The 26,971-nt window shown below is 46.0% G+C and overlaps 1 protein-coding gene across 5 annotated transcripts; it reads left to right on the top strand.

Moving 5' to 3' along the window:
- Positions 1 to 3,732: 3,732 nt before the first annotated feature.
- LOC140418619 (uncharacterized) lies at positions 3,733 to 26,603 on the top strand. 5 transcript variants are annotated; one of them, XM_072502154.1, is made up of 4 exons: positions 3,733 to 3,794; positions 5,515 to 7,472; positions 24,257 to 25,876; positions 26,169 to 26,603. In XM_072502154.1, the coding sequence occupies exon 2, from the start codon at positions 5,929 to 5,931 to the stop codon at positions 6,949 to 6,951; it is 1,023 nt and encodes a 340-aa protein (XP_072358255.1). In that variant the 5' UTR covers positions 3,733 to 3,794; positions 5,515 to 5,928; the 3' UTR covers positions 6,952 to 7,472; positions 24,257 to 25,876; positions 26,169 to 26,603. The 5 variants fall into 5 exon arrangements, 3 of the variants coding, with proteins under 3 accessions (XP_072358255.1, XP_072358256.1, XP_072358254.1); XM_072502155.1 differs by lacking the exon at positions 24,257 to 25,876; XM_072502153.1 differs by having other exon boundaries at positions 24,257 to 26,603.
- The last annotated feature ends 368 nt before the right edge of the window (positions 26,604 to 26,971 follow it).

Genomic DNA, 26,971 nt, shown 5'->3' with positions numbered 1-26,971 from the left:
GACATGAATCCAGGCCGTACTCGTGTGCGGAATCTGGCTAGCGGTTTCTGCTTGGCGATTCTGCGTTGTCGCGAGTCCTGAAGGCCGCCTTGGAGAACGCTTACCCGAAGATCAGAGGCTGAATGCCCTTGACTGCTGAAGTGTTCCACGACTGGAAGGGAACATTCCTGCCTGGCGATTGTTGCGCGATGTCTGTTGTCGCAGCGTTTGCATGGCCTCGCCAATGTACCACGCCTCGGAACATCCTTTGCTGCAGTGTATGAGGTAGATAACGTTGGCCGAGTCGCGCAGGAATATACCGCATACTTGGTTGGGTGGTGTTCTCACCTGTAATGGTGGTACCCATGGTGATGATCTGACACGTCTTGCAGACGTTGCCATGGCAGGGTTGTTTGGTGTCATGATCGCTGTTCTCCTGAACGCTGGGTAGTTTGCTGCAATCAATGGTCTGTTTGATGTTGCGCGGTTGTTTGAAGGAAAGTAGTGGGGATGGCCTTGGCAAGATGTTCTTCTTCACCGATGACTTGTTGAAAGCTGCAAAGATGTCGTAGTTTCTCCGCTCCAGGGAATTCATCAGGCGAATGAGGCTCCGGGAGTTCTTCCACAGACACCAGGAAGCATACAGCGAACCCAATGAGACAACCAATGAATCAGAACAGCAGACCGAGAGATCTGTGGGACTGGAAAATCCAGCCAGCAGGAAGGCCTGGAAAACCCCACCCATTGAACCAATCTGATCAGCTGATTCTACAGCTCCTCTTCCACGAACCCACTCAGTAAAATTGCCTCAAAGACCTTTCTCGTCCAAATTCTGAACTCACATCTTTCTCCTCTTTTCCTGCTGTTTCCCATCATGCTCTATCGGTGCTCCTCTTGTCTGAGAGACTTACCCTTTGGTCCTTTGCACCGATTCTCACTAAACTGTTTAACATCCAACGTCCACAATCATAGAATTTACAGTGCAGAACAGGCCATTCGGCACATCGAGTCTGCACTGGCCCTTGGAAAGAGCACCCTTCTCAAGCCCACACCTCCACCCTATCCCCATAACCCTGTAACCCCACTTAACCCTTTTGGCCACTAAGAGCAATTTAGCATGGCCACTCCACCAAACCTGCACATCTTTGGACTGTGGGAGAAAACCGGAGCACCCGGAATAAACCCACGCAGACACGAGGAGAACGTGCAGACTCCGCAGAGACAGTGACCCAAGCTGGGAATCGAACCTGGGACAGTGGAGCTGTGAAACCACTGTGCTTCCCCTGATTTATTGGATTCAAGTTCAAATACAAGCCACAATGAAGCATCTGCCGTGGTGGGGTTTGAACCCGCATTCTCAGAGAATTGTGCTGGGTCTCGGGATTACTCATCCAGTGACAATACCAGTACACCATCACCTCTCCAGTCAAGCGCTTTGCAGAGCTCGTCCGGGATATGAACTCGCATTTTGGAAACCCCCTAAGCGAAAATCATACCCCAGGGTTTCCATGGTGTCTCCATGGAGTCAGTGTCTTTGTCCGTTTCCTCTTTAGACAATCAAGTGAAGCTTGGTCCTCACGCAGAACACGTGTATGGTTTCTCCCCTTAGTGAATAGTGTGGTGTTTTTTCAGGCTATAACTGGTTAAAGCTCTTTCCACAGTCAGTTCACTGGAACACACTCACTCTGGTGCGTTTGTGTCTCGTTGCTTTTCCAGTCACACTGCTGTTTGAAATATTTTCCCATAAACAGAACAAACATTTTTCATTCCAGTTTATAGTCTGAGGATATTCAGGTCCACACCAACCGAGTGACACTGTCGGATTTTAATGTGATATTTGGTTTGTGTTTCCTATCTGAAAATCCTCCCTCATGCCCTGGAAAAGGAGTTTACAAAGGTCACACTGTCAGTACAGGATAGAAATTCAGAACAGACAATTCCAGTTTCTGCGGAACATTTTTTTTCTCTCTTCTGTCCCCAAAGCTGTAAATCCCCGTCCCACACACTCTCCCTCCTCCCTGGGGCTGAAATCCAAATAAAGTATTTGATCATTATTTCTGTATCCTTTTACCAAAGTTATATAATTAGAGGTAAGAATATGCTTTATAAATCACTTCATCCATGACTTGTGACAGACATTAATCTGAATCACCCTGACTGAGCAGACAAAATAACAGAGGTGAACCTTGTGTCCAGAACTGACCACGTGAAGATTTGATGAGCAATTGTGAAGGTCGTTTCTCCAAATCTTCCAGGGTTTCCTTTGTTCTTCCTCTCCCTCTCGAACTAAGTTATACCGGATATCAGACTCAGGGCCAATTCTGGTTCTCTTCCTGCTGACTAAATAACTTCAATCAAATATGGAGAAGACTGAATCCACTGTTCGGCCCCTGTTCCAATCTCCATTCGTGACATACCGACTCTATCCCTCTCCCTGGCAACAGTCTGAGACTTAGCCAGTCTCTTTGTAAATCTGGTTTCATACTTGATCCAATATGAGCTTCTGACCTCATAGAACTTACAGTGCAGAAGGAAGCCATTTGGCCCATCTAATCGTCACTGGCTCTTGGAAAGAGCACCCTAACTAAGCCCACACCTCCACCTATTTACCATCGTCACCTCCCGATTCGACAATTCCATTACACACCTGGCTGCTCTCCCACATTCTGCCTCTGGAAACTTCAAGCGATTCAAAAGTCAGCTAACCATGTCTTAATTCACAGCAAGTTCCTTTCCCCTATGATCCCTGTGCTCCGAGACTTGCATTCGCTCCCAGTCAATTCTCACCCTTGTTTTCAAATCGGGGCTGTTTAGCACAGGGCTAAATCGCTGGCTTTGAAAGCAGACCAAGACAGGCCAGCAGCACGGTTCGATTCCCGTAACAGCCTCCCCGAACAGGCGCCGGAATGTGGCGACTAGGGGCTTTTCACAGTAACTTCATTTGAAGCCCACTTGCGACAATAAGCGATTTTCATGTCATTTTTCATTTCATTGTCTCTCTCCGTGTCTGTCATCTCCTCCAGCCCCACAACCCCCTGAGATATCTGCACAGCTCTGATCCTGGACTCTTGCACCCCCCCCCCCCCCGATTCTAATTACTACACCATGGTTTTAAGTTCCCTCGGCCCCAAGCACTGAATTCCCTCCCGAAATCTCCCCGTCTCCACCTCACTTACCTCCTTTCACTCTTTAAAACTCACCTCTTTGACCAAGTTTTTGGTCACCTGCCCTAATATCTCCTTTTGTGTCTGGGTGTCTCACTTTGTTTTATAATGTTCCTGTGAGGTTGACTGGGATGATTTATGATGTTAAAGGTGTTATATAAATAGAAGTTGTTGTTGTTGACTGTAACCCTGACCTCCTGTTTTACATCCCATTGGTTTCACAACAAACTCTGTCTCTGATGTTTTGCCCCCCTGCGGGTTTGCAGCCTCTATAAAGACGGCGGCCGTTAACTCTGGCCTGTCACCGGGAGCCGGCCACAGCTGTCCCCCCGCTCTATGCAAACCCGGGCCCGGAAACTTCTTATTGGGGTTTGGAGCCTCCACCGGGTTTCAGTGAAACCTCCCGGCCGAGTCCAGCATCGGCACTGCGCATGCTCCAGCTCACCAGGCCCTGGGAATGATTGACGGCAGCTCTGGTCCAATAGGACAAGGGGGGCGGGTCTGAAGGACCGATCGGTGCAGCTGCTCCAACCAATCGGAGTGAATGAGGGGCGGGGCTGAGCCCGGTCTCCCACGTGATCTGGAGCATGCGCAGTGCCGATTATAGCTCAGGACTGAAGTGGTTGGGTGGAACTCCTCACATCGCGCCCGGTAAGTCATGAGGGAGGAATGGAGGCGATGAACGGATGGGGAAACTTCATAAACACTCCATGTTGGCCCCAAATACGAAGGTCGGATACGGCAGTTCAGCCGGCGAAAGCTGCTCGGGCTTTTCCCGGAGACAGGCCCGAGTGGGCGAAGTGTGCGGCCGGACGCATGCGGAGGGCGAGAGCCCCGGCGTTTGCCCCGCCTCCCATTCACTCTGATTGGTTGGAGGCCCAACTGCTCTCGTTCGGTCCTCCAGCCCCGCCCCCTCTTCCTATTGGTCCGAACCCGCCGTCAATCAGTCCCCGGGCATTGTGAGCTGCAGCAAACCCTTCACCATCATTGTCAGCTCCCTGGTTTGCAGCTGCGGAGCTTCTCCCTCCCGGGAACAGGCCCAGGTTAACGGGCACCATCCTGCTTCAGCCACTGGAGGATGGTTCACATCAGTGGATGGGGAGGGGCGATAAGAAATAAGAGCTTCCACTTTTTACTCAAATCAGTGAGGACTCTGACAAGGAAGGAAACCCTGGCAGGTGGGCGGGGAGGATTCACAAACACCCGCTGGAGGCCCCAAACCCCCAATAAGAACCCATTGATTTTATTGTCAGTCTGCAGACAGGAGCTGGAGAACTGAACCCAGGCAGAGGAGAGGGAGGGAGAAAACTGGGAGTGGAGGAAAGAAGTGGTGAGATGGGTTTGGTCTTCAGCCCAGGGAGGAGGGAGTGTGTGGGATGGGGATTTACAGCTTTGAGGAAAAAATGTACCAGATAAACTAGAACTGTCTCTTCAGAATTTAACATAGCATTTACAGTGCAGAAGGTGGCCATTCGGCCCATCAAGTCTGCACCGGCACTCACACAGAGCTTCCTACTGAAGCCCACGTATCTACCCTATCCCAGTAACCCCACTTAACATTTCTTGGACACTAAGGGCAATTTATCATGGCCAATCCACCTAACCCGCACATCTTTGGACTGTGGGAGGAAACCGGAGCACCCAGAGGAAACCCACGCAGACACGGGGAGAACGTGCAAGCTCTGCACAGACAGTGACCCAGTGGGGAATCGAACCTGGGACCCTGTAGCTGTGAAGCAACTGTGCTACCGTGCTGCCCGTTCTATCCTTGACTGGCAGTGATGGCTTTTGTAAACTTTTACAGGGGGTTAGAATTGGAGAGTATGCACACAACAAACTCAACCCAGCAGAAAGGTTTGTTTCTTCGCAATTTCTATCCTGCATTGACAGTGATGACTTTTGTAAAATGAGAGATTGCAGCTCTCAGGAAAGATTAAATGGAGTGGGGCATTTTTTCTATCAAAAACAACAAATTAAGCAGTGACCTGATAGAAATTTTTTCAATTATCAGTAGTTTAGAGAGGGGCGATGTGAGAGAGTCCAAAACCAGGGACCATCAATACACAACAAGTCATAAATACAAGATAGTTACGAATAAATCCAAGGGGACAATACGGACAAAATTATTTATCACAGGTTCAGAATGTGCAACTCATTACCATGGAAAGGAGTTGAGGAAAATGCTGAGATGTTTTCAAAAGGAAACGGGACAAGCACATGAGAGAAAATGGAATCGAAAATCAGCTGAAAGGCTGAGATTTGATAGGTGTGACAGATGTGTGCAGAGTATGGACAGCAGCAGAATCTGTGACAGAATGGCCTGTTTGTGTCTTACATATTCACAATAATTCAACGTAACCTCCTTTTACAGAATAATACAGGTGCAAACATCATGTTGAGATCTGACAGAGTCACTTGATTCATCAGGACCGGCCTTTCAACGTGGAAGGAGAAATGTTTGTCTGTTTTGTCTTTCGGGGAAAAATTTAAAAATCACTGTGATTGGAAAAGCACCAAGACACAGACATCTATGTAATTTTCCACAGTTAGCTGGAACTGAGTTTCAACCAATCACACAGCATGAAAAGAAATGTCAGCATTTACATGAGGGAGACACCGGACTCGGGCTTCAACTGATGATCCAACTTGGAGAGACATAAGAACATTCGCACCAAAGGAATCAAGAAGCAGCAATTGGACATTTAGCCATTTAATAACATCACGGCTGATCAGATAGTGACCCCAAATCTGCATCCCACCTGCACCTGATAACTTGTCGATAACCATGGAGAAACCGTGGAAATGTGGGGACTGTGGGATGGGATTCAATTACCCATCTGAATTGGAAACTCATCGACGTATTCACACTGGGGAAAGGCCATTCACCTGCTCCGTGTGTCGGAAGGGATTCACTCAGTTATCACACCTCATCACACACCAGCATGTTCACAGTGACCAGAGACCGTTTAAATGTGCAGATTGTGAGAAGAGCTTTAAAAGCAGAAGTAATTTACTGACACACAAACGCACTCACACTGGGGAATGGCTGTTCACCTGCTCCGTGTGTGGGAAGGGATTTAATGCTTTATCATACCTCCGGACTCACCATCAGGTCCACTCTGATCAGAGACTGTTTAAATGTTCTGACTGTGAGAAGAACTTTAAAAGCAGAAAGGATTTACTGAGACATCGACATATTCACACTGGGGAGAGGCCGTTCACCTGCTCCATGTGTGGGAAGGGATTCACTCTGTCATCACACCTCCTGGCACACCAACTTGTTCATACTGACCAGAGACCGTTTAAATGTGCTGACTGTGAAAAGAGCTTTAAAAGCAGAAAGGATTTATTGACACATCAACGCACTCACACTGGGGAGAGGCCATTCACCTGTTCCATGTGTGGGAAGGGATTTAATGCTTTATCAAACCTCCGGTATCACCATCAGGTCCACTCTGACCAGAGACCGTTTAAATGTGCTGACTGTCAGAAGAGCTTTAAAAGCAGAAAGGATTTACTGATACATCAACGCACTCACACTGGGGAAAGGCCGTTCACCTGCTCCATGTGTGAGAAGAGATTCACATGTTCATCCAACCTTCTGATCCACCAGCGAGTTCACACTGGACAGAGACCGTACACTTGTACTGTGTGTAACGTGAAATTCACTCAGTCATCCCACCTTATTAGACACCAAGTTGTTCACACTGATCAGAGACCTTTTAAATGTTCCGACTGTGAAAAGAGATTTAAAAGTAAACCGAATCTGCTGAAACACCAGCGAGTTCACACGGAAACAGAATCATAGAATTTACAGTGCAGAAGGAGGGCATTCGGCCCATCGAGTGCACCGGCCCTTGGAAAGAGCACCTTACTTAAGCCCATACCTCCAACCTAACCCATAACCCCACCTACCCTTTTTGGACACTAAGGGCAATTTAGCATGGCCAATCCACCTAATCTACACATTTTTGGCCTGTGGGAGGAAACCGGAGCACCTGGAGGAAACCCACGCAGACACGGGGAGAATGTGCAAACTCCGCATAGACAGTGACCCAAGCCGGGAATCAATCCTGGGACCCTGGAGCTGTTAAGCAACAGTGCTAATGACTGCTACCGTGTGGCCCAAACATGGGAGCGATACTGGGCAGAGGCTTTTTAACAGCTCCGTGCGTGGGAGGAGATTCGCTCAGTCAAACAACCTGCTCAGACATCAGCAAGTTCACAGACAAGAGCAGGGTTTGAATTCAGCTGTTGTTGCTGCTGTTAGTCACATCGAGGACTGAATGATGCCTGGACGTCTGTTCCAGTGGGGCTCCACAGTTTCCGGTATATATCAATGATTTAGACTTAAATGTATGCACCACGATTATACAAAATGTTCTCATGTGTTTTAGACAATGAGGGAGAAAGCCATCGACTGGGTCAGATGGACAGAAAAATGGTAAATGGAAATTTAGATAATGAGAGGTTAGGAACACACTTCAGTTAACTCCTGATAAAAATACGGTCACTTCAGGATAATGGAAAAAACTGATTGGTGGGGAAGCTACAAATAATCCTTTTTTAAAAAATAAATTCAGTATACCCAATTAATATTATTATGTTTTCCAATTAAGGGGCAATTTAGCCTGGCCAATCCACCTAACCTGCACATCTTTGATGTGGGGGTGAAACCCATGCAGACATGGGGAGAATGTGCAAACTCCACACAGACAGTGACCCAGGGGCAGGATTCCAACCTGGGTCCTCAGCACTGTAGTCCCACTGCTCCACGTGCTGCCCTAGCTACAAATAATTCTAATAACTTTATTGAGCAGTTCTCAAATGGAAAGACACTTGACCACATTATAACTAAGGATCTGCAATAAATGTTTGATCTAGCAAGTCATATTTAGGGCAAGATTATAAACAGAGGTCATTCATTTAAAGTGATTAGAAAAAGAAGCAATGCTGAGCAAGGCTAGGAGAGTGGGCAAAGAAGTGGCAGATGGAATACAATGTGGAAAAATGTGAGGTAATGGACTTTGGAAGGCGAAATGGAGGCATAGACTGTTTTCTAAATGGGAAAATGCTGAGGAAATCACAAGCACAAAGGGACTTGGGAGTCCTTGTTCAAGACTTTCTTCAGGTTAACGTGCAGGTGCACTGTAGCCTCACAGCGCCGAGGTCCCAGGTTCGATCCCGGCTCTGGGTCACTGTCCGTGTGGAGTTTGCACATTCTGCCCGTGTTTGCGTGGGTTTCGCCCCCACAACCCAAAAATGTGCAGGGTAGGTGGATTGGCCACGCTAAACTTCCCCTTAATTGGAAAAAATTAATTGGGTACTCCAAATTTAAAAAAAAGTTTAATGTGCAGGTTCAGTCGGCAGTTAGGAAGGCAAATGCAATGTATTCAGGTCGAGTGAGCTAGAATACAAGAGCAGGGATGTACTTCTGAGGCTATATCACGCTCTGATCAGACCCCATTTGGAGTATTGAGAGCAGTTTTGGGCCCCGTATCTAAGGAAGGATGTGTTGGCCTTGGAAAGGGTCCAGAGGAGGTTTACAAGAATGATCCCTGGAATGAAGAGCTTGTTGTATGAGGAACGGTTGAGGACTCTGGGTCTGTACTCGTTGGAGTTTAGAAGGATATGGGGGTATCTTATTAAAACCTACAGGATACTGCGAGGCCTGGGTAGAGTGGACATGGAGAAGATGTTTCCACTTGTAGGAAATTATTCCTTAAAATTCTCCAAAAACACTTTTGGCAGGAAAATCAGCAGGCATTGGAAAATAAACCGAAATCGCGGCAACATGTTCATTTTAACCAACCCTCCAGTGACCCCCCCCCCTCCCTCCAATCCCGAGCAACCTGCACACCCTGATATCTATAGTGAACCCCTGCCCTACGGAATGGCAGCCCCACACCCCTGGCCGAAACACCACAAAATACTCACTCTTGTCTAGATCTAATTTGTACCCCGAGAAAGACCCAAACACTGAAGCAGCTCCTATATTCCCCCTCTTGACACACTCGGTTCTGACACATATAATAAGTCATCGGCATACAAGGGCACCCTGTGCTCTATTCACTCCCCCCGCACTATCCCTTTCCATACCCCCAAACCTCTTAACGCGATGGCCAATGGTGATTTGCCCGTACCAGCCTCCCCGAACAGGCGCCGGAATGTGGCGACTAGGGGCTTTTCACAGTAACTTCATTGAAGTCTACTTGTGACAATAAGCGATTTTCATTTCATTTCAATCGCAAGTGCAAACAGCAGGAGGGGACATAGGACATCCCTGCCTAGTCCCACAATGGAGAGAAACATCTCTCGAGCTGATGTTTTTTGTGCGGACACTGGCTCCGGCTCCTTATACAGTAGCTTTACCCAGTCCACAAATCGTGGACCAATCCCAAACTGCTCCAGAACTGCTAACAAGTGCCCCCGTTCTACTCGGTCAAATGCTTTCTCGGCGTCCACTGCCACAACCACCTGTTTCCTTCCCCTCCACCAGTGCCCTAACCACGTTGAATACCCTCTTAACGTTTGAAAAGAGCTGCTTCCCTCTCACAAACCCCGTCTGATCTTCACCTATCACCTTCAGGAGGCACTCCTCCTGCCTACCTGCCAGTACCTTCGCTAATACCTTTGCGTTCACGTTTAAAAGTGATATGGGCCTAAACAACCCACATTCCATCGGATCCTTATCGTTTTTAAGCAACAGGGAAACCGATGCCTGCCCCAAGGTTTGTGGTAACATCCCCTTCCCTCTCGCCACCTCAAATATCTCCATCATCAGGGGTGCCAACTTAACCTGCATACACACCAGCGAGTTCACACTGGGGAGAAGCCATTCACCTGCTCTTAGTGTGGGAAGGGATTACATAGAAACATAGAAAATAGGAGCAGGAAGAGACCATTTGGCCCTTCGCGCCTGCTCCGCCATTCATTATGATCATGGCTTATCATCCAACTCAGTAGCCTAATCCCGCTTTCCCCTCCATATCCTTTGATTCCCTTCGCTCTAAGTGCCATATCTAACTGTTTCCTGATTCCTGAAAACATACAATGTATTGGCCTCAACTATTTTCTGTGGTAACAAATTCCACAGGCTCACCACTCTCTGATGAAGAAATTACTCATCTCTGCCTAAATGGTCTACCCCGTATCCTCAGACTGCGACCTCTGGTTCTGTACACTCCCACCATCGGGAAAATCTTTCCTGCAGCTACCCTGTCAAGTCCTGTTAGAATATTATAGGTTTCTATGAGGTCCCCCCCGTTATTCTGAACTCCAGCGAATACAATCCTAACTGAGTCAATCTCTCATACGTCAGTCCCACCATCCCAGGAATCAGTCTGGTAAACCTTCGCTGCACTCCCTCTAGAGCAAGAACATCCTTCTTCAAGATAAGGAGATCAAAACTGCATACAATATTAAAAGTATGGCCTCGCCAAGGCCCTGTATAATGACAGCAAGATAATCCGCTCGCAATGAAGGCTCACACATCATTTGCCTTCTTTACCGCCTGCTGTAGCTGCACGCTTTCCTTCAGTGACTGGTGTACCAACATACCCAGGACTCGTTGCACATTGCCCTCTCCTAATTTATGACAATTCAGATAATAGCCTGCCTTCTCGTTTTGCTACAAAACTGGATAACCTCACATTTCTCCAAATTATACTGTATCTGCCATTCACTTTCCCACTCACTCAACTTGTGCAAATCACACTGAAGGATCTCTGCAACCTCCTCACAGCTCAAGCAACTTGTGTCATCTGCAAATTTGGAGATATTGCATATTCCCTCATCTAAATCGTTCGGTGACGCAGTGGGTAGCACTGCGGTCCCACAGAGCTGAGGACCAGTGTTCAATCCTGGCCCCAGGTCACTGTCCGTGTGGAGACACGTTCTCCAAGTGTCTGCGTGGGTGTCACCCCCATAACTCAAAGATGTTTACCTCTATTTGCGTGATTCACTCGGTTATGCCGTCTGCAATCACACCAGGGAGTTCATACTGGGGAGAGGCCGTTCACCTGCTCTCAATGTGCGAAGGGATTTTGTAATTCATCGCACTTCCTGAGACACCAGCAAGTTCACGACTGATTAGAACATAGAACATAGAAAAATACAGCACCGAACAGGCCCTTCGGCCCACGATGTTGTGCCGAACCTGTGTCCTAGATTAATCCTAGATTATCATTGAATTTACAGTGCAGAAGGAGGCCACTCGGCCTATTGAGTCTGCACCGGCTCTTGGAAAGAGCCCGCACCCAAGGTCAACACCTCCACCCAACACTAAGGGCGATTTTGGACACTAAGGGTAATTTATCATGGCCAATCCACCTAACCTGCACATCTTTGGACTGTGGGAGGAAACCGGAGCACCCGGAGGAAACCCACGCACACACGGGGAGGATGTGCAGACTCCGCACAGACAGTGACCCAAGCCGGAATCGAACCTGGGACCCTGGAGCTGTGAAGCAATTGTGCTATCCACAATGCTACTGTGCTGCCCTTAAGAACAAAAAAAATCTACACTATCATTTTACCGTAATCCATGTACCTATCCAATAGCTGCTTGAAGGTCCCTAATGTTTCCGACTCAACTACTTCCACAGGCAGTGCATTCCATGCCCCCACTACTCTCTGGGTAAAGAACCTACCTCTGACATCCCTCCTATTTTTCCACCATTCATCTTAAATTATGTCCCTTTGTAATGGTTTGTTCCACCCGGGGAAAAAGTCTCTGACTCTACTCTATCTATTCCCCTGATCATCTTATAAACCTCAATCAAGTCGCCCCTCATCCTTCTCCATTCTAATGAGAAATGCCCTGGCACCCTCAACCTTTCCTCGTAAGACCTACTCTCCATTCCAGGCAACATCCTGGTAAATCTCCTTTGCACCTTTTCCAAAGCTTCCACATCCTTCCTAAAATGAGGCAACCAGAACTGTACACCATACTCCAAATGTGGCCTTATCAAAGTTTTGTACAGCTGCATCATCACCTCACGGCTCTTAAATTCAATCCCTCGGTTAATGAACGCCAGCACCCCATAGGCCTTCTTCACAGCTCTATCCACTTGAGTGGCAACTTTCAAAGATGTATGAACATCGACCCCAAGATCTCTCTGCTCCTCCACATTGCCAAGAACTCTACCGTTAACCCTGTATTCCGCATTCATATTTGTCCTTCCAAAATCACACTTTTCAGGGTTAAACTTCACCTGCCACTTCTCAGCACAGCTCTGCATCCTATCTATGTCTTTTGCAGCCGACAACAGCCCTCCTCACTATCCACAACTCCACCAATCTTCGTATCGTCTGCAAATTTACTGACCCACCCTTCAACTCCCTCGTCCAAGTCATTAATGAAAATCACAAACAGCAGAGGACCCAGAACTGATCCCTGCGGTACGCCACTGGTAACTGGGATCCAGGCTGAATATTTGCCATCCGCCACCACTCTCTGACTTCTATCGGTTAGCCAGTTCGTTGTCCAACTGGCCAAATTTCCCACTATCCCATGCTTCCTTACTTTCTGCAGAAGCCTACCATAGGGAACCTTATCAAATGCCTTACTAAAATCCATGTACACTACATCCACTGCTTTACCTTCATCCACATGCTTGGTCACCTCCTCAAAGAATTCAATAAGACTTGTAAGGCAAGACCTACCCCTCACAAATCCGTGCTGACGATCCCTAATCAAGAAGTGTCTTTCCAGATGCTCAGAAATCCTATTCTTCAGTACCCTTTCCATTACTTTGCCTACCACCGAAGTAAGACTAACTGGCCTGTAATTCCCAGGGTTATCCCTAGTCCCTTTTTTGAACAGGGGCACGACATTCGCCACTCTCCAATCCCCTGGTACCACCCCTGTTGACAGTGAGGACGAAAAGATCATTGCCAACGGCTCTGCAATTTCATCTCTTGCTTCCCATAGAATCCTTGGATATATCCCATCAGGCCCCCCAGGGGGACTTGTCTATCCTCAAGTTTTTCAAAATGCCCAACACATCTTCCTTCCTAACAAGTATTTCCTCGAGCTTACCAGTCTGTTTCACACTGTCCTCTCCAACAAAATGGCCCCTCTCATTTGTAAATACAGAAGAAAAGTACTTGTTCGAGACCTCTCCTATCTCTTCAGATTCAATACACAATCTCCCGCTACTGTCCTTGATCGGACATACCCTCGCTCTAGTCATTCTCATATTTCTCACATATGCGTATAAGGCCTTGGGTTTTTCCTTGATCCGACCCGCCAAAGATTGTTCATGCCCTCTTAGCTCTCCTAATCCCTTTCTTCAGTTCCCTCCTGGCTATCTTGTATCCCTCCAACGCCCTGTCTGATTACAGGGATTGGATTCTGCTGTTATTGTTTCTGTTCTCAATTACATCCAGGACTGCATTTGTTCATTCTGTTGGTCAATGGGGATGGTCAGAGAGTTTCTTTCTGCTGAACTGGCTGGTCTCATGGCTTCGTTTCCAGTGGTCTGATTCTCTCTGAGCCTTCTTGCGAATATCTGGTTTCACATTTCACAAGGATCAAAGAGTGAAAAGGTGTTTGGAGGTTAGAAGATGTTTCATTACCATTTCTGTTTGGAAACCCCCAAAATCATGCCACATTGCCATGAAGATGGGCTGTGGTGCTTACATGGTTCTTTTGTTTAATTTATCTTGGTGCTTCTCACAGAAGAAAATTATTAGGGTATGAGGGGCAAGTTGTCTGAGGTGCACTGGGAAACTACATTAAATAGTATGGTTTGAGACAGAAATATCATTAATATTTATGGAATTATTACAGATTTATACGGGGATCGGTTAGCTCAGTTGGCTGGATGGCTGGTTCGTGCTGAGTGACACAAACGGCACAGGTTAAATTCCCAAACCGGCTGAGGGTAGCCATGGTCTGTGTCAGTATTTATGCTCCACATGATCCTCCACCCACCCCTCTATAATTCTCTCTCTCTCTCTCTCTCTCTCTCTTCCCCCCCCCCCCCCCACACCCATCAGCATCTCCTTCAGAAATAGCCTCACAAGACACGCAGTTCAAGGGCAATTGGAATGAGCAGTAAATGCTGGCCCAGCCACTGACGCCCACCTCCCATGAATTAATAATTTTTAAGAAGACTCATTGTTCAATTTGAAGACGAGTCACAAACGGTCTCTTTGATTGGTTTGATTTATTGTCACGTGTACCGAGGTACAGTGAAAAGTATTGTTCTGCGTACAGTCCAGACAGATCGTTCCATACATGAAAAAACAAAGTGCGGATCTTGGCAGTTTGTTCAGTTCACAAAAGAATTTAACAGCTTTGTAGACGTAGATTAATATTTTAATCACTGTACAAAACATATCTACTTGTAATGTATGCTTATGTAGACAGACACAAACGATAGTGTAACTTAATTCGAGGAAATGACAGAGATTTAACTGAACCACATTTTTGAAAAATTCGGCCTTTAATGATAGACAGGAAAAGCCACGCAGGGAGATGAGGAAATCCAGGCTCAGTGCGGATTTGCTGTCACCCCTCCTTTCTTATACATGAACTGTATTTAGGCTGCAGAATGTTTCACAGCAAAACACAGGGGGGTCAAATATATGCAACACATAATTTTCAATTCTCTTCCATTTAACGATATTTGACTTTGTTTAAAAGCTGCCTGGGGTCAATCTTAACAAAGATTCATGGGATTTTTTTTACCCAGTGACGCACTTTCTTTTCTTGGTCAGTAATGTGTTCAATTCAATGGTGTATATTTCAGAGTTATTTAGGGTGAAGACTCGAGAGCTATTCAATTCAAAATGAAGTCATATATAACAAATAAATATCTGAGGTTCAACATTGAATAATGAAACAAATATTGAGTAAAATTGGGGGAACGTTTCTGTAGGAACATAAGAATGATGCATTAATGATTGAACAGAGAGCATTATTCCATTAGATATTTACTGAACAAATGCTGAAGTTCAATATCAGTTTTATATCTTACGGTCTTACAAGTTGAGACATCTGTTTTAAAGAAACAGTTGTCTTCATGTAATCAGTGACACGGCCTCTCAGCTGAACCATTAGAACATAGAACATACAGTGCAGAAGGAGGCCATTCGACCCATCGAGGCTGCACCGACCCAGTTAAGCCCTCACTTCCACCCTATCCCATAACCCAATAACCCCTCCTAACCTTTGTGGACATTAAGGGCAATTTATCATGGCCAATCCACCTAACCTGCACATCTTTGGACTGTGGGAGGAATCCGGAGCACCGGGAGCAAACCCACGCACACACGGGGAAAACGTGCATACTCCGCACAGATAGTGACCCAGCAGGGAATCGAACCTGGGACTCTGGTGCTGTGAAGCCACAGTGCTAGCCACATGTGCTGCCCATTGAAAGCTGCAGCAAGACTGTGCAGTTGAACGTTGCACAGGTCCATTGGGTCCTGTGCAGCCAGCTCTGTAGAGTAGGGGTTATCACAATCACCTAACACGTGAAAGATCCCCGGTTTGAAACTGGCAGAAGCATTAAATGCTTCTCATTTAGTCTGAGGAAAACTTTCCACAACATCCGTTTGTCCCTGAATATTACCTGAATCTCGTATGTGAGAGGAATAGGAGATTTAGTCTCACATCAGCCACAAAAGTTGCTTCAGCAAAGTCTGAAGTGCTGCATTTTCAAGAAGCAGTGAGATGATAGATTTTCCTGCTTTGACACAGTTCCAATATTAGCAGTTTGTTCAACTACAACAGAATTTAATGTCTTTACAGATGCAGATGAACATAATAACTGTCTCTATCATGTCTAATTGTAACAAATGCAACTTACTGCGGATGCTTCAATCGGAAACAAAAACAGAAAATACTGGACAATCTCAGCAGGTCTGATGGCAGCTGACGTTCTGAGTCTGGATGACTCTTTGTCAAAGCTGGAGAACTGCAAATAGGGTCAGATTTAGACTATTGTGGGTGGACAGTGGATGGGGCGGGAGGGCAGGGGGTTCATGGAGATGTGGGGCTGGATAGAGCGCCAGCGATAGGTGGAGAATGACTAACATGACTTGGACAGAAAGAAAAAGGGAATGTAAATGGGGGTAATAACGGCGAAGAACAGCGCTGATAGTGGCACGTTAAGAGATTAGGATCTTAACGTCAGAATAAAAGTAAGCAGTGAGTGAAAGGAAGACTAGGAACAGGGGGCAGATTGTCGAAGGGGGGACAATGGTGGGGGAAAAACAGATCGATGGAAGAAATGAAAATAAGTTGCCAGAAATAAACATGTGGGGAAGGTAGAGGAGAGTAATAAGTGACATGGCCTCTCAGCCCAACCATCAGAAGCTGCAGCAAGACACTGCAGTTGAACATAGCACAGGTCCATTGGCTGCTCCGCTGCTGCCTGTTTCTGTAGTGTAGTGTTATCATGTTCGTCTAACTCGTGAAAGGTCCTCTGTTCAAAACTGGGCAGGAACATTGAATACTTCTCGCTTAGTTTGAGCAAGTTTGGATAACGTGTTTGTTTCTGCATGTCATCTGAATCCCATATATTAGATATATATTTGGCCTCCTCAGCCTAAAACATCATTCAGAGATGTCGGAGGTAGTGAATATTGAAGAAGCAAAGATCAGAAAAAGATGATCCCATTTTGACACAGTTCGGATAATCTCAGTTTGTTCAGTCCACTAGAGAATTTAATGGATTTATGGATGTAGATTAACATTTTTAATCACCATCTGAAACATATCTAATAATGTGTACTCATACAGACAGAGACAAATGATACTCTAACTGAATTAGAGGAAATAGAGATTTAACTAAAACACCTTTTTGAAAATCGGGCTTTGTGGTAGAGAAACAGGAAAAGCCACTCAGGGAAATGAGGAAATCCAGGCTCAGTGTGGATTTGCTGTCACCCCTCCTTTCATGAACATGAACGGGATTTAGGCTGCGGAATGTTTCATACCCAGAACAAAGAGGGTCAAATATCATAAACTTATCATTCTTTAATCTCCTACCTGTGAAGATATTTGATTGTGTTTAAAAACTGACGTGGCCAATCTCAAATGAACTCAACAGAACTTATATTACCCAGTGACTCGATTTATTTTCTTTGTCAGTCATGTTTGCAATTCAAGGTTGTATATTTCAGAGAGTCTCAATTTCAGATGAGGACATAAATATCAAATAATATCAAGTTTTGAGTAATGGAACAAATACTGAGTAAAATTGTTTGATGTTTTTCGAAGGAACATAAGAATGAGAGGAAATATTTGCTGGACGGACATTTCTACATTTCATAATTCATTTGAAATCTAATAAAGTAAACTACTTCAGCAAAGTGATCTCGAGAGGGCTTTGCTAAGCTTCACAAATCCCTCCAATAGACAGACTCTGTAAACAGGATGTAGATCAAATGTAATTAGATTCTGTTATCAACTCAGAAATAATAACAAGATGCTTTAGCAGAAAAATCCACTTTTGTAAATGCAATATGAAACCAATTGCATGATTACATAATGTTTATATCGTAAATGTTATTGGTATTACTGAGACTTGGTTGAGGGAAGGGCAAGACTGGCAACTAAATATCCCAGGATATAGATGCTTCAGGAGGGATAGAGAGGGAGGTAAAAGGGGTGGAGTTGCATTACTGGTCAGAGATGATATCACAGCTGTGATTAAGGAGGGCACGTTGGAGGATTCGAGCACTGAGGCAATATGGGTAGAGCTAAGAAATAGGAAGGGTGCAGTAACATTGTTGGGACTTTACTACAGGCCTCCCAAAAGCGAGCGTGAAGTAGAGGTACAAATATGTAGTCCGATTATAGAAAAATGTAGGAGCAATAGGGTGGTCGTGATGGGAGATTTTAACTTCCCCAACATTGAATGGGACTCATGTAGTGTTGGAGGCGTAGATGGAGCAGACTTTGTAAGGAGCATCCAGGAGAGTTTTTTAGAGCAGTATGTAAATAGTCCAACTCGGAAAGGGGCCATACTGGACCTGGTATTGGGGAATGATCCCGGACAGGTGGTTGAAGTTTCAGTCGGTGATTACTTTGGGATTAGCGATCACAATTCCGTAAGTTTTAGAATACTCATGGAGAAAGACGAGAGTGGTCCTAAAGGAAGAGTGCTAAATTGGGGAAAGGCCAAGTATAACAAAATTCGGCAGGAGCTCGGGAATGTGGATTGGGAGCAGCTGTTTAAGGGTAAATCCACATTTGAAATGTGGGAGTCTTATAAGGAAAGGTTGATTAGAGTGCAGGACAGACATGTCCCTGTGAAAATGAGGGATAGAAATGGCAAGATTAGGGAACCATGGATGATGGGTGGAATTGTGAGACTAGCTAAGATGAAAAAGGAAGCATACATAAGATCTAGGTGACTTAAAACTGATGAAGCTTTGGAGGAATATCGGGAAAGTAGGACAAATCTCAAACGCGCAATAAAGAGGGCTAAAAGGGATCATGAAATATCTTTGGCTAACAGGGTTAAGGAAAATCCCAAAGCCTTTTATTTGTATATAAGGAGCAAGAGGGTAACTAGAGAAAGGATTGGCCCACTCAAAGACAAAAGAGGGAATTTATGCGTGGAGTCAGAGGAAATGGGTGAGATTCTAAATGAGTACTTTGCATCGATATTTCCCAAGGAGAGGGACATGGCGGATGTTGAGGCTAGGGATGGATGTTTAAATACTCTAGATCAAGTCAGCATAAGGAAGGGGGAAGTTTGGGGTATTCTAAAAGGCATTAAGGCGGACAAGTCCCCAGGTCCAGATAGGATCTATCCCATGTTACTGAAGGAAGCGAGGGACGAAATAGCTGGGGCCTTAACAGATATCTCTGCAGCATCCTTGAGAATGGGTGATGTCCTGGAGGACTGGAGAATTGCTAATGTTGTCCCTTTGTTTAAGAAGGGTAGCAGGGATAATCCAGGGAATTATAGACCTGTGAGCTTGACGTCAGTGGTAGGCAAACTGTTGGAGAAAATACTGAGAGATAGGATCTGTTCACATTTGGAAGAAAATAGACTTTTCGGTGATAGGCAGCATGGTTTTGTGCAGGGAAGGTCATGTCTTACAAACCTCATAGAATTCTTTGAGGAAGTGACAAAGTTAATTGATGAGGGAAGGGCTGTCGATGTCATATACATGGACTTCAGTAAAGCGTTTGATAAAGTTTCCCATGGCAGGTTGATGGAAAAAGTGAAGTCGTATGGGATTCAGGGTGTACTAGCTAGGTGGATAAAGAACTGGCTGGGCAACAGGAGTCAGAGAGTAGTGGTGGAAGGGAGTGTCTCAAAATGGAGAAAGGTGACTAGTGGTGTTCCACAGGGATCCGTGCTCGGACCACTGTTGTTTGTGACATACATAAATTATCTGGACAAAGGTATAGTGGTCTGATTAGCAAGTTTGCAGATGATACTAAGATTGGTGGAGTTGCAGAAAGCAAGGAGGACTGTCAGAGAATACAGCAAAATATAGATAGATTGGAGAGTTGGGCAGAGAAATGGCAGATGGAGTTCAATCCAGGTAAATGTGAGGTGATGCATTTTGGAAGATCTAATTCAAGAGCGGACTATACGGTCAATGGAAGAGTCCTGGGGAAAATTGATGTACAGAGAGATCTGGGAGTTCAGATCCATTGTACCCTGAAGGTGGCAACACAGGTCGATAGAGTGGTCAAGAAGGCATACAGCATGCTTGCCTTCATCGGACGGGGTATTGAGTACAAGAGTCGGCAGGTCATGTTACAGTTGTATAGGACTTTGGTTAGGCCACATTTGGAATACTGCGTGCAGTTATGGTCGCCACATTACCAGAAGGGTGTGGATGTTTTAAAGAGGGTGCAGAGGAGGTTCACCAGGATGTTGTCTGGTATGGAGGGTGCTAGCTATGAAGAAAGGTTGAGTAGATTAGGATTGTTTTTGTTGGAAGATGGAGGTTGAGGGGGGACCTGATTGAGTCAATTACAAGGGGTCACGATTTCAAGGTGAGAGGGGGAAAGTTTAAGGGAGATTTGTGTGGAAAGTTTTTTACGCAGAGGGTGGTGGGTGCCTGGTGCCTGGAATGCCTTGCCAGCGGAGGTGGTAGAGGCGGGCACGATAGTATCATTTAAGATGCATCTAGACAGCTTTATGAACGGGCGGGGAACAGAGGTAAGTAGATCCTTGGAAAATAGAAGACCGGTTAAGATAAAGGATCTGGATCGGCGCAGGCTGGGAGGGACGAAGGGCCTGTTCCTGTGCTGTAATTTTCTTTGTCTTTGTTGTTGTTTATAACCGACTCCATCTTCATGTCCAAATCTTCTGGTCATTGGACCAAGGGAACGTTCTCATTAAATCAAACTGAGCAAGAATTCTGCAGAAACTCCTTTTTCAAAAGCAAATTGGAAGAATAATTGGAATAGGTAAAACTTCAAGATCACAGAAAGAGAGGACATTGAGACTAATCGATTTGCTCTTTTTCAATCTATATTTTTATTCGACTTTTATCATTTTTACAGATAACACAACATATTGTCAAAACACCAGTACAATAGGCTCATTGCCAATCAGCTGTTTTTTTAGTGTACTGGTTATCACGTTCCCCTCACGCACCAAATGTCCCATATTATTATTATTCAAAACATTATTGATGTTACTCATCTAAATTTGCAGATAAGTTGTATCATTGTTATTTATTGTTCAATAGTTAAACAAATGCATTACCTTACACCCGCCAAGTTCCAAATGATACCCTGCAAAATACTGTGATGGAGAATGGCAGGAATCACAGTCAAAGTTGACACGTGTTAGTTGTGAATGGTTTTCTAATGTGCTGTGGCATTTTATGATTCTCATGTCAGATCAATTTCTCCGCCAATTGCCTAATTTTCAGTCAAATTGTACTCCCACAATAGAAGGTTCTTCAGTGCAATAAGGACGCACTGTTTACTATTCAGTGCACTAAGCGCTGTTCCCTGTTTCTGTAGTGTAGTGATTATCATGTTTGCTTAAAGGCCCTCGGTTTAAAACCGCACAGAAACATTATCAAACCCCATTCATTTCCGTGTGTGGAAAAGTTACATGATTGACATTTTCATTATTCATTTACACCCATCCTGAATTGCCCTTGAATTGGGTTGCTGAGTTGATTTGCCATGTGGAACTCCGGTCCACAGAGCTTCAGCCTGATTCTCTGCTTTACTAGTCTAGATGTGGAGATGCCGGCATTGGACTGGGGTGGGCACAGTAAGAAGTCTTACAACACCAGGTTAAAGTCCAACAGGTTTGTGTTGAATCACTAGCTTTCAGAGCGCAGCTCCTTCCTCGGGTGAATGAAGAGGTGGGTTCCGCAAACACATATATAGACAAATTCAATGATGCAAGATGATACTTTGAATGCGAGTCTTTGCAGGTAATTAAATGTTTACAGGCTCAGACGGTGCAACTGGAGAGAGGGATAATCACAGATTAAAGATATGTGAATTGTCTCAAGCGAGAACAGTTGGTAGGATTTCGCAAGCCCAGGCCAGATGGTGGGGGGGTGAATGTAATGCGACATGAATCCAAGATCCCGGTTGAGGCTGTACCCATGCGTGCGGAACTTGGCTATCAGTTTCTGCTTGGCGATACTGCGTTGTCGCATGTCCTGAAGGCTGCCTACCTGAGCCCACACATCCACCCTATCCCATAACCCAGTAACCCCACCTAACCTTGTTGGACACTGAGGCAATTTAGCATGGCCAATCCACCTAACCTGCACATCTTTGGACTCATGTCTGTGCTATCACTAAGACTGCCCGTTTCCACCTGCGTTACATTATCCAGCCTCTCTCCTGTGTTTGTGCGCCTGGGGCTGAAACCTCGGTCAAGCCTTCGTCACCTCCCGATTCGACAATTCCATTACACACCTGGCTGCTCTCCCACATTCTACCTTTGTAAAAGTAAAGCCATCCAAAAGTCTGCTACACATGTCTTAATTCACAGCAAGTTCCTTTCCCCTATGATCCCTGTGCTCCGAGACTTGCATTCGCTCCCAGTCAATTCTCAGCCTGTTTTCAAATCCCTCCATGGCCTCATCTCTCCCTGTGTCTTGTCATCTCCTCCAGCACCACAACCCCCTGAGATATCTGTACAGTTCTGATCCTGGACTCTTGTACACCCCCGATTCTAATTACTCCGCCATGGTTTTAAGTTCCCTCGGCCCCAAGCACTGAATTCCCTCCCTAAACCTCCCCATCTCCACCTCACTTACCTCCTTTCAGGCTCTTTGTAAAACTCACCTCTTTGACCTCCTTTTGTGTCTGGGTGTCTCACTTTGTTTTATAATGTTCCTGTGAGGTTGACCGGGATGATTTATGATGTTAAAGGTGTTATATAAATAGAAGTTGTTGTTGTTGACTGTAACCCTGACCTCCTGTTTTACAATATCCCATTGGTTTCACAACAAACTCTATCTCTGATGTTTTGCCCCCTGCGGGTTTGCAGCCTCTATAAAGACGGCGGCTGTTAACTCAGGCCTGTCACCGGGAGCAGGCCGCAGCTGTCCCCCGGCTCGATGCAAACCCGGGCCCGGAAACTTCTTATTGGGGTTTGGAGCCTCCACCGGGTTTCAGTGAAACCTCCCGGCCGCGTCCAGCATCGACACTGCGCATGCTTCAGGTCACAATGCCCAGGGAGTGATTGACGGCAGCTCAGGACCAATAGGAAGAGAGGGGTGGGCCTGGAGGACCGAGTTGTTGCTCCGGATCCTCCCACCAATCGGAGTGAATGAGGGCGGGGCTGAGCCCCGGTCACCACGCGAATTGGAGCATGCGCAGTGCCGATGACAACTCCGGATTCGCGCGGTTGGGTGGAAATCGTCCACTGATCAGATCCCGCTCGGTGAGTGATGAGGGAGGGATGGAGCCGGTTGATGAGTCGGGCGACTTCATAAACACTCCGTGTAGCCCGGAGACGAAGGTCGGATACAACAGTTCAACCGGCGAAAGCTGCTTGTACTTTACCCCGAGACAGGCGCGAGTGGCCTCCCATTCACTCTGATTGGTTGGAGGCCCAACTGCTCTCGTTCGGTCCTCCAGCCCCGCCCCCTCTTCCTATTGGTCCGAACCCGCCGTCAATCAGTCCCCGGGCATTGTGAGCTGCAGCAAACCCTTCACCATCATTGTCAGCTCCCTGGTTTGCAGCTGCGGAGCTTCTCCCTCCCGGGAACAGGCCCAGGTTAACGGGCACCATCCTGCTTCAGACACTGGAGGATGGTTCACATCAGAGGATGGGGGAGGGGGACAATAAATAAGAGCTTACACTTTGCACTCAAATCAATGAGGACTCTGATCTCTGGCAAGGAAGGAAACCCTGGCAGGTGGGCGGGGAGGATTCGCAAACACCCGCTGGAGGCCCCAAACCCCCAATAAGACCCATTGGTTTTATTGTCAGTCTGCAGACAGGAGCTGGAGAACTGAACCCAGGCAGAGGAGAGGGAGGGAGAAAACGGAGTGGAGGAAAGAAATGGTGCAGATGGTGAGATGGGTTTGCATTTCAGCCCAGGGAGGAGGGAGAGTGTGTGGGACAGGGATTTACAGCTTTGGGGGAGCAAGAGAGGAAAAAATGTTCCAGAGAAACTAGAATTGCCTGTTCAGAATTTCTATCCTAGACTGACAGTGATGGCTTTTGTAACATGAGAGATTACAGCTCTCAGGAAAGATTAAATGGAGTGGGCCCTTTTTCTATCGACAACAACAAATTAAGCAGTGACCTTCTATAAATCTTTTAAATTATCAGTAGTTTGGAGAGAGGCGATGTGAGAGAGTCCAAAACCAGGGACCATCAATAAACAACAAGTCATAAATACAAGATAGTTACGAATAAATCCAAGAGGGCAATACGGACAAATTTATTCATCACAGGTTTAGAATGTGTAACACATTACCATGGAAAGGAGCTGAGGAAAGTGCTGAGATGTTTTCAAAAGGAAACGGGACAAGCACATGAGAGAAAATGGAACCGAAAATCAGCTGAAAGGCTGAGACTTGATCGGTGTGACAGTCGGAGATGTGTGCCGAGTATTGATAGAATCTGTGAGAGAATGGACTGTTTGTGTCTTATATATTCACAGTAATTCAATGTAATTTCCTTTTACAGAATATTTGCAGATGTAAACATCATGTCGAGATCTGACAGTCACTTGATTCATCAGGACCGGCCTTTCAACGTGGAAGGAGAAATGTTTGTCTGTTTTGTCTTTCGGAAAACATTTCAAAAATCACTGTGATTGGAAAAGCACCGAGACACAGACATCTAAGTAATTGTCCACAGTTAGCTGGAACTGAGCTTTAACCAATCACACAGCATGAAATTAAATTGCTGCATTTACATCAGGGAGACACCGTGCTCTGGCTTCAACTGATGATCCAAGTTGGAGAGACAAGGACATTCACACCATAGGAATCAAGAAGCAGCAATAGGACATTCAGCTCCGTGAACCTGTTCCACCATTTAATAACATCACGGCTGATCTGATAGTGACGTCAAATCTGCATCCCACCTGCACCTGATAACTTGTCGATAACCATGGAGAAACCGTGGAAATGTGGGGACTGTGGGATGGGATTCAATTACCCATCTGAATTGGAAACTCACCGACGTATTCACACTGGGGAAAGGCCGTTTACCTGCTCCGTGTGTCGGAAGGGATTTTCTAAATCATCCAATCTCATCGCACACCAGCATGTTCATACTGACCAGAGACCGTTTAAATGTGCTGACTGTGAGAAGAGCTTTAAAAGCAGAAATAATTTACTGTTGCACCAACGCACTCACACTGGGGAGAGGCCATTCACCTGCTCCGTGTGTGGCAAGGGATTCACTCAGTCATCAATCCTCCTGAGACACCAACTTGTTCATACTGATCAGAGACCTTTTAAATGTGCTGACTGTGAGAAGAACTTTAAAAGCAGAAAGGATTTACTGTTACATCAACGCACTCACACTGGAGAGAGGCCATTCACCTGCTCCATGTGTGGGAACGGATTCACATGTTCATCCAACCTTCTGCAACACCAGCGAGTTCACACTGGGCAGAGACCGTACACTTGCCCCGTGTGTGACAAGAAATTCACTCAGTCATCCAACCTGACTAGGCACCAAGTTGTTCACACTGATCAGAGACCTTTTAAATGTTCCGACGAAAAAAAGATTTAAAAGTAAACTGAATCTGCGGAAACACCAGCGAGTTCACACTGAAACAGAATCATAGAATTTACAGTGCAGAAGGAGGGCATTCGGCCCATCGAGTGCACTGGCCCTCGCAAAGAGCACCTTACTTACGCCCATACCTCCAACCTAACCCATAACCCCACCTCACCTTTTTGGAAACTTAAGGGCAATTTAGCATAGCAAATCCATATATCTTTGGACAGTGGGAGGAAACCGGAGCACCCGGAGGAAACCCACGCAGACACTGGGGCAACGCGCAGACAGTGACCCAAGCCGGGAATCAAACCTGGGAACCTGGAGCTGTGAAGCAACAGTGCGGACCACTGTGCTACCGTGTGGCCCACACGTGGGAGCGGTACTGGGGAGAGGCTGTTTAACTGCTCCGTGTGTGGGAGGAGATTCACTCAGTCAAACAACCTGAACTGACATCAGCAAGTTCACAGGCAACAGCAGGGTTCGGATTCAGCTGTTGTTGCTGCTGTTAGTCACATCCAGGACTGAATGATGCCTGGACGTCTGTTTCCAGTGGGGCTCCACAGTTTTCCGGTATATATCAATGATTTAGACTTAAATGTATGCACCAAGATTATACAAAAGTTGCTGATGTGTTTTAGACGATGAGGGAGAAAGCCATGGACTGGGTCAGGTGGACAGAAAAATGGTGAATGGAAATTTAGATAACGAGGGGTTAGGAACACACTTAACTTAACTCCCTATAAAAATAAGGTTACTTCAGGATAATGGAAAAAACTGATTGGTGAGGACATGATGAATCTTTATTTGTTTTATTCTTTTTTGATATAAATTTAGAGTACCCAATTTATTTTTTCCAATTCAGGAACAGTTTAGCATGGCCAATCCACCTCGCCTGCGCATCTTTGGGTGTGGGGACGAAACGCACGCAAACACGGGGAGAATGTGCAAACTTCACACGGAGAGTGACCCAGAGCCGGGATCGAACCTGGGACTTCAACGGCGTGAGGCCGCAGTGCTAACTGCCGCGTTACTGTACGGCCCTATTTGTTTGAATCTTATGTTTATTTACTTAAGTCAGTTAATGATGAAATAACTAATGCACATCCAGTTCCATGTGGGAAAACCAGGGGACTTCCATTACGCTGGAAATGTCATCAGCTGGAGCAGCAGGAAGCAAAGGGGAATGACTGGAAGACTTTCCAGTGGATTTCTGGATTGTTCAGGACAAGATTCCATGCTTTGTGTGTTATATATGAATGATTTAGACTTTTTATTTAATAAACATTTTATTGAGGTATTTTTTGGTTTTACAACAACGCCAAAATAAACAATATGCATAAGTCTATAAACATAGTGCAAAATAAAGTCTGTTGCCCCCTTGCCGGTCCCACCTGTATTAACCCCCTACTCTAAACTAAACTAACCCACTTCCCCTTCTGCTGACGATTAATTTTCTGCAAAGAAGTCGATGAACGGTTGCCACCTCCGGGCGAACCCTAACAGTGACCCTCTCAAGGCAAACTTGATTTTCTCCAGACAGAGAAAGCTAGCCATGTCCGATAGCCAGGTCTCCAATTTCGGGGGCTTTGAGTCCCTCCAAGCTAATAGTATCCGTCTCCGGGCTACCAGGTAAGCAAAGGCCAGAACATCTGCCTCTTTCTCCTC

The sequence above is a fragment of the Scyliorhinus torazame genome, chromosome 5, assembly GCF_047496885.1.
Source record: "Scyliorhinus torazame isolate Kashiwa2021f chromosome 5, sScyTor2.1, whole genome shotgun sequence".
Classification (NCBI taxonomy): domain Eukaryota; kingdom Metazoa; phylum Chordata; class Chondrichthyes; order Carcharhiniformes; family Scyliorhinidae; genus Scyliorhinus; species Scyliorhinus torazame.
Note: the sequence above shows the minus strand (reverse complement) of the source record. Positions and strands in the feature narration are given on the sequence as shown.

Coding starts and splice junctions, on each gene's coding strand:
- LOC140418619 (XM_072502155.1), top strand. CDS start 5,929: ATGGAGAAACCGTGGAAATGTGGGGACTGTGGGATGGGATTCAATTAC.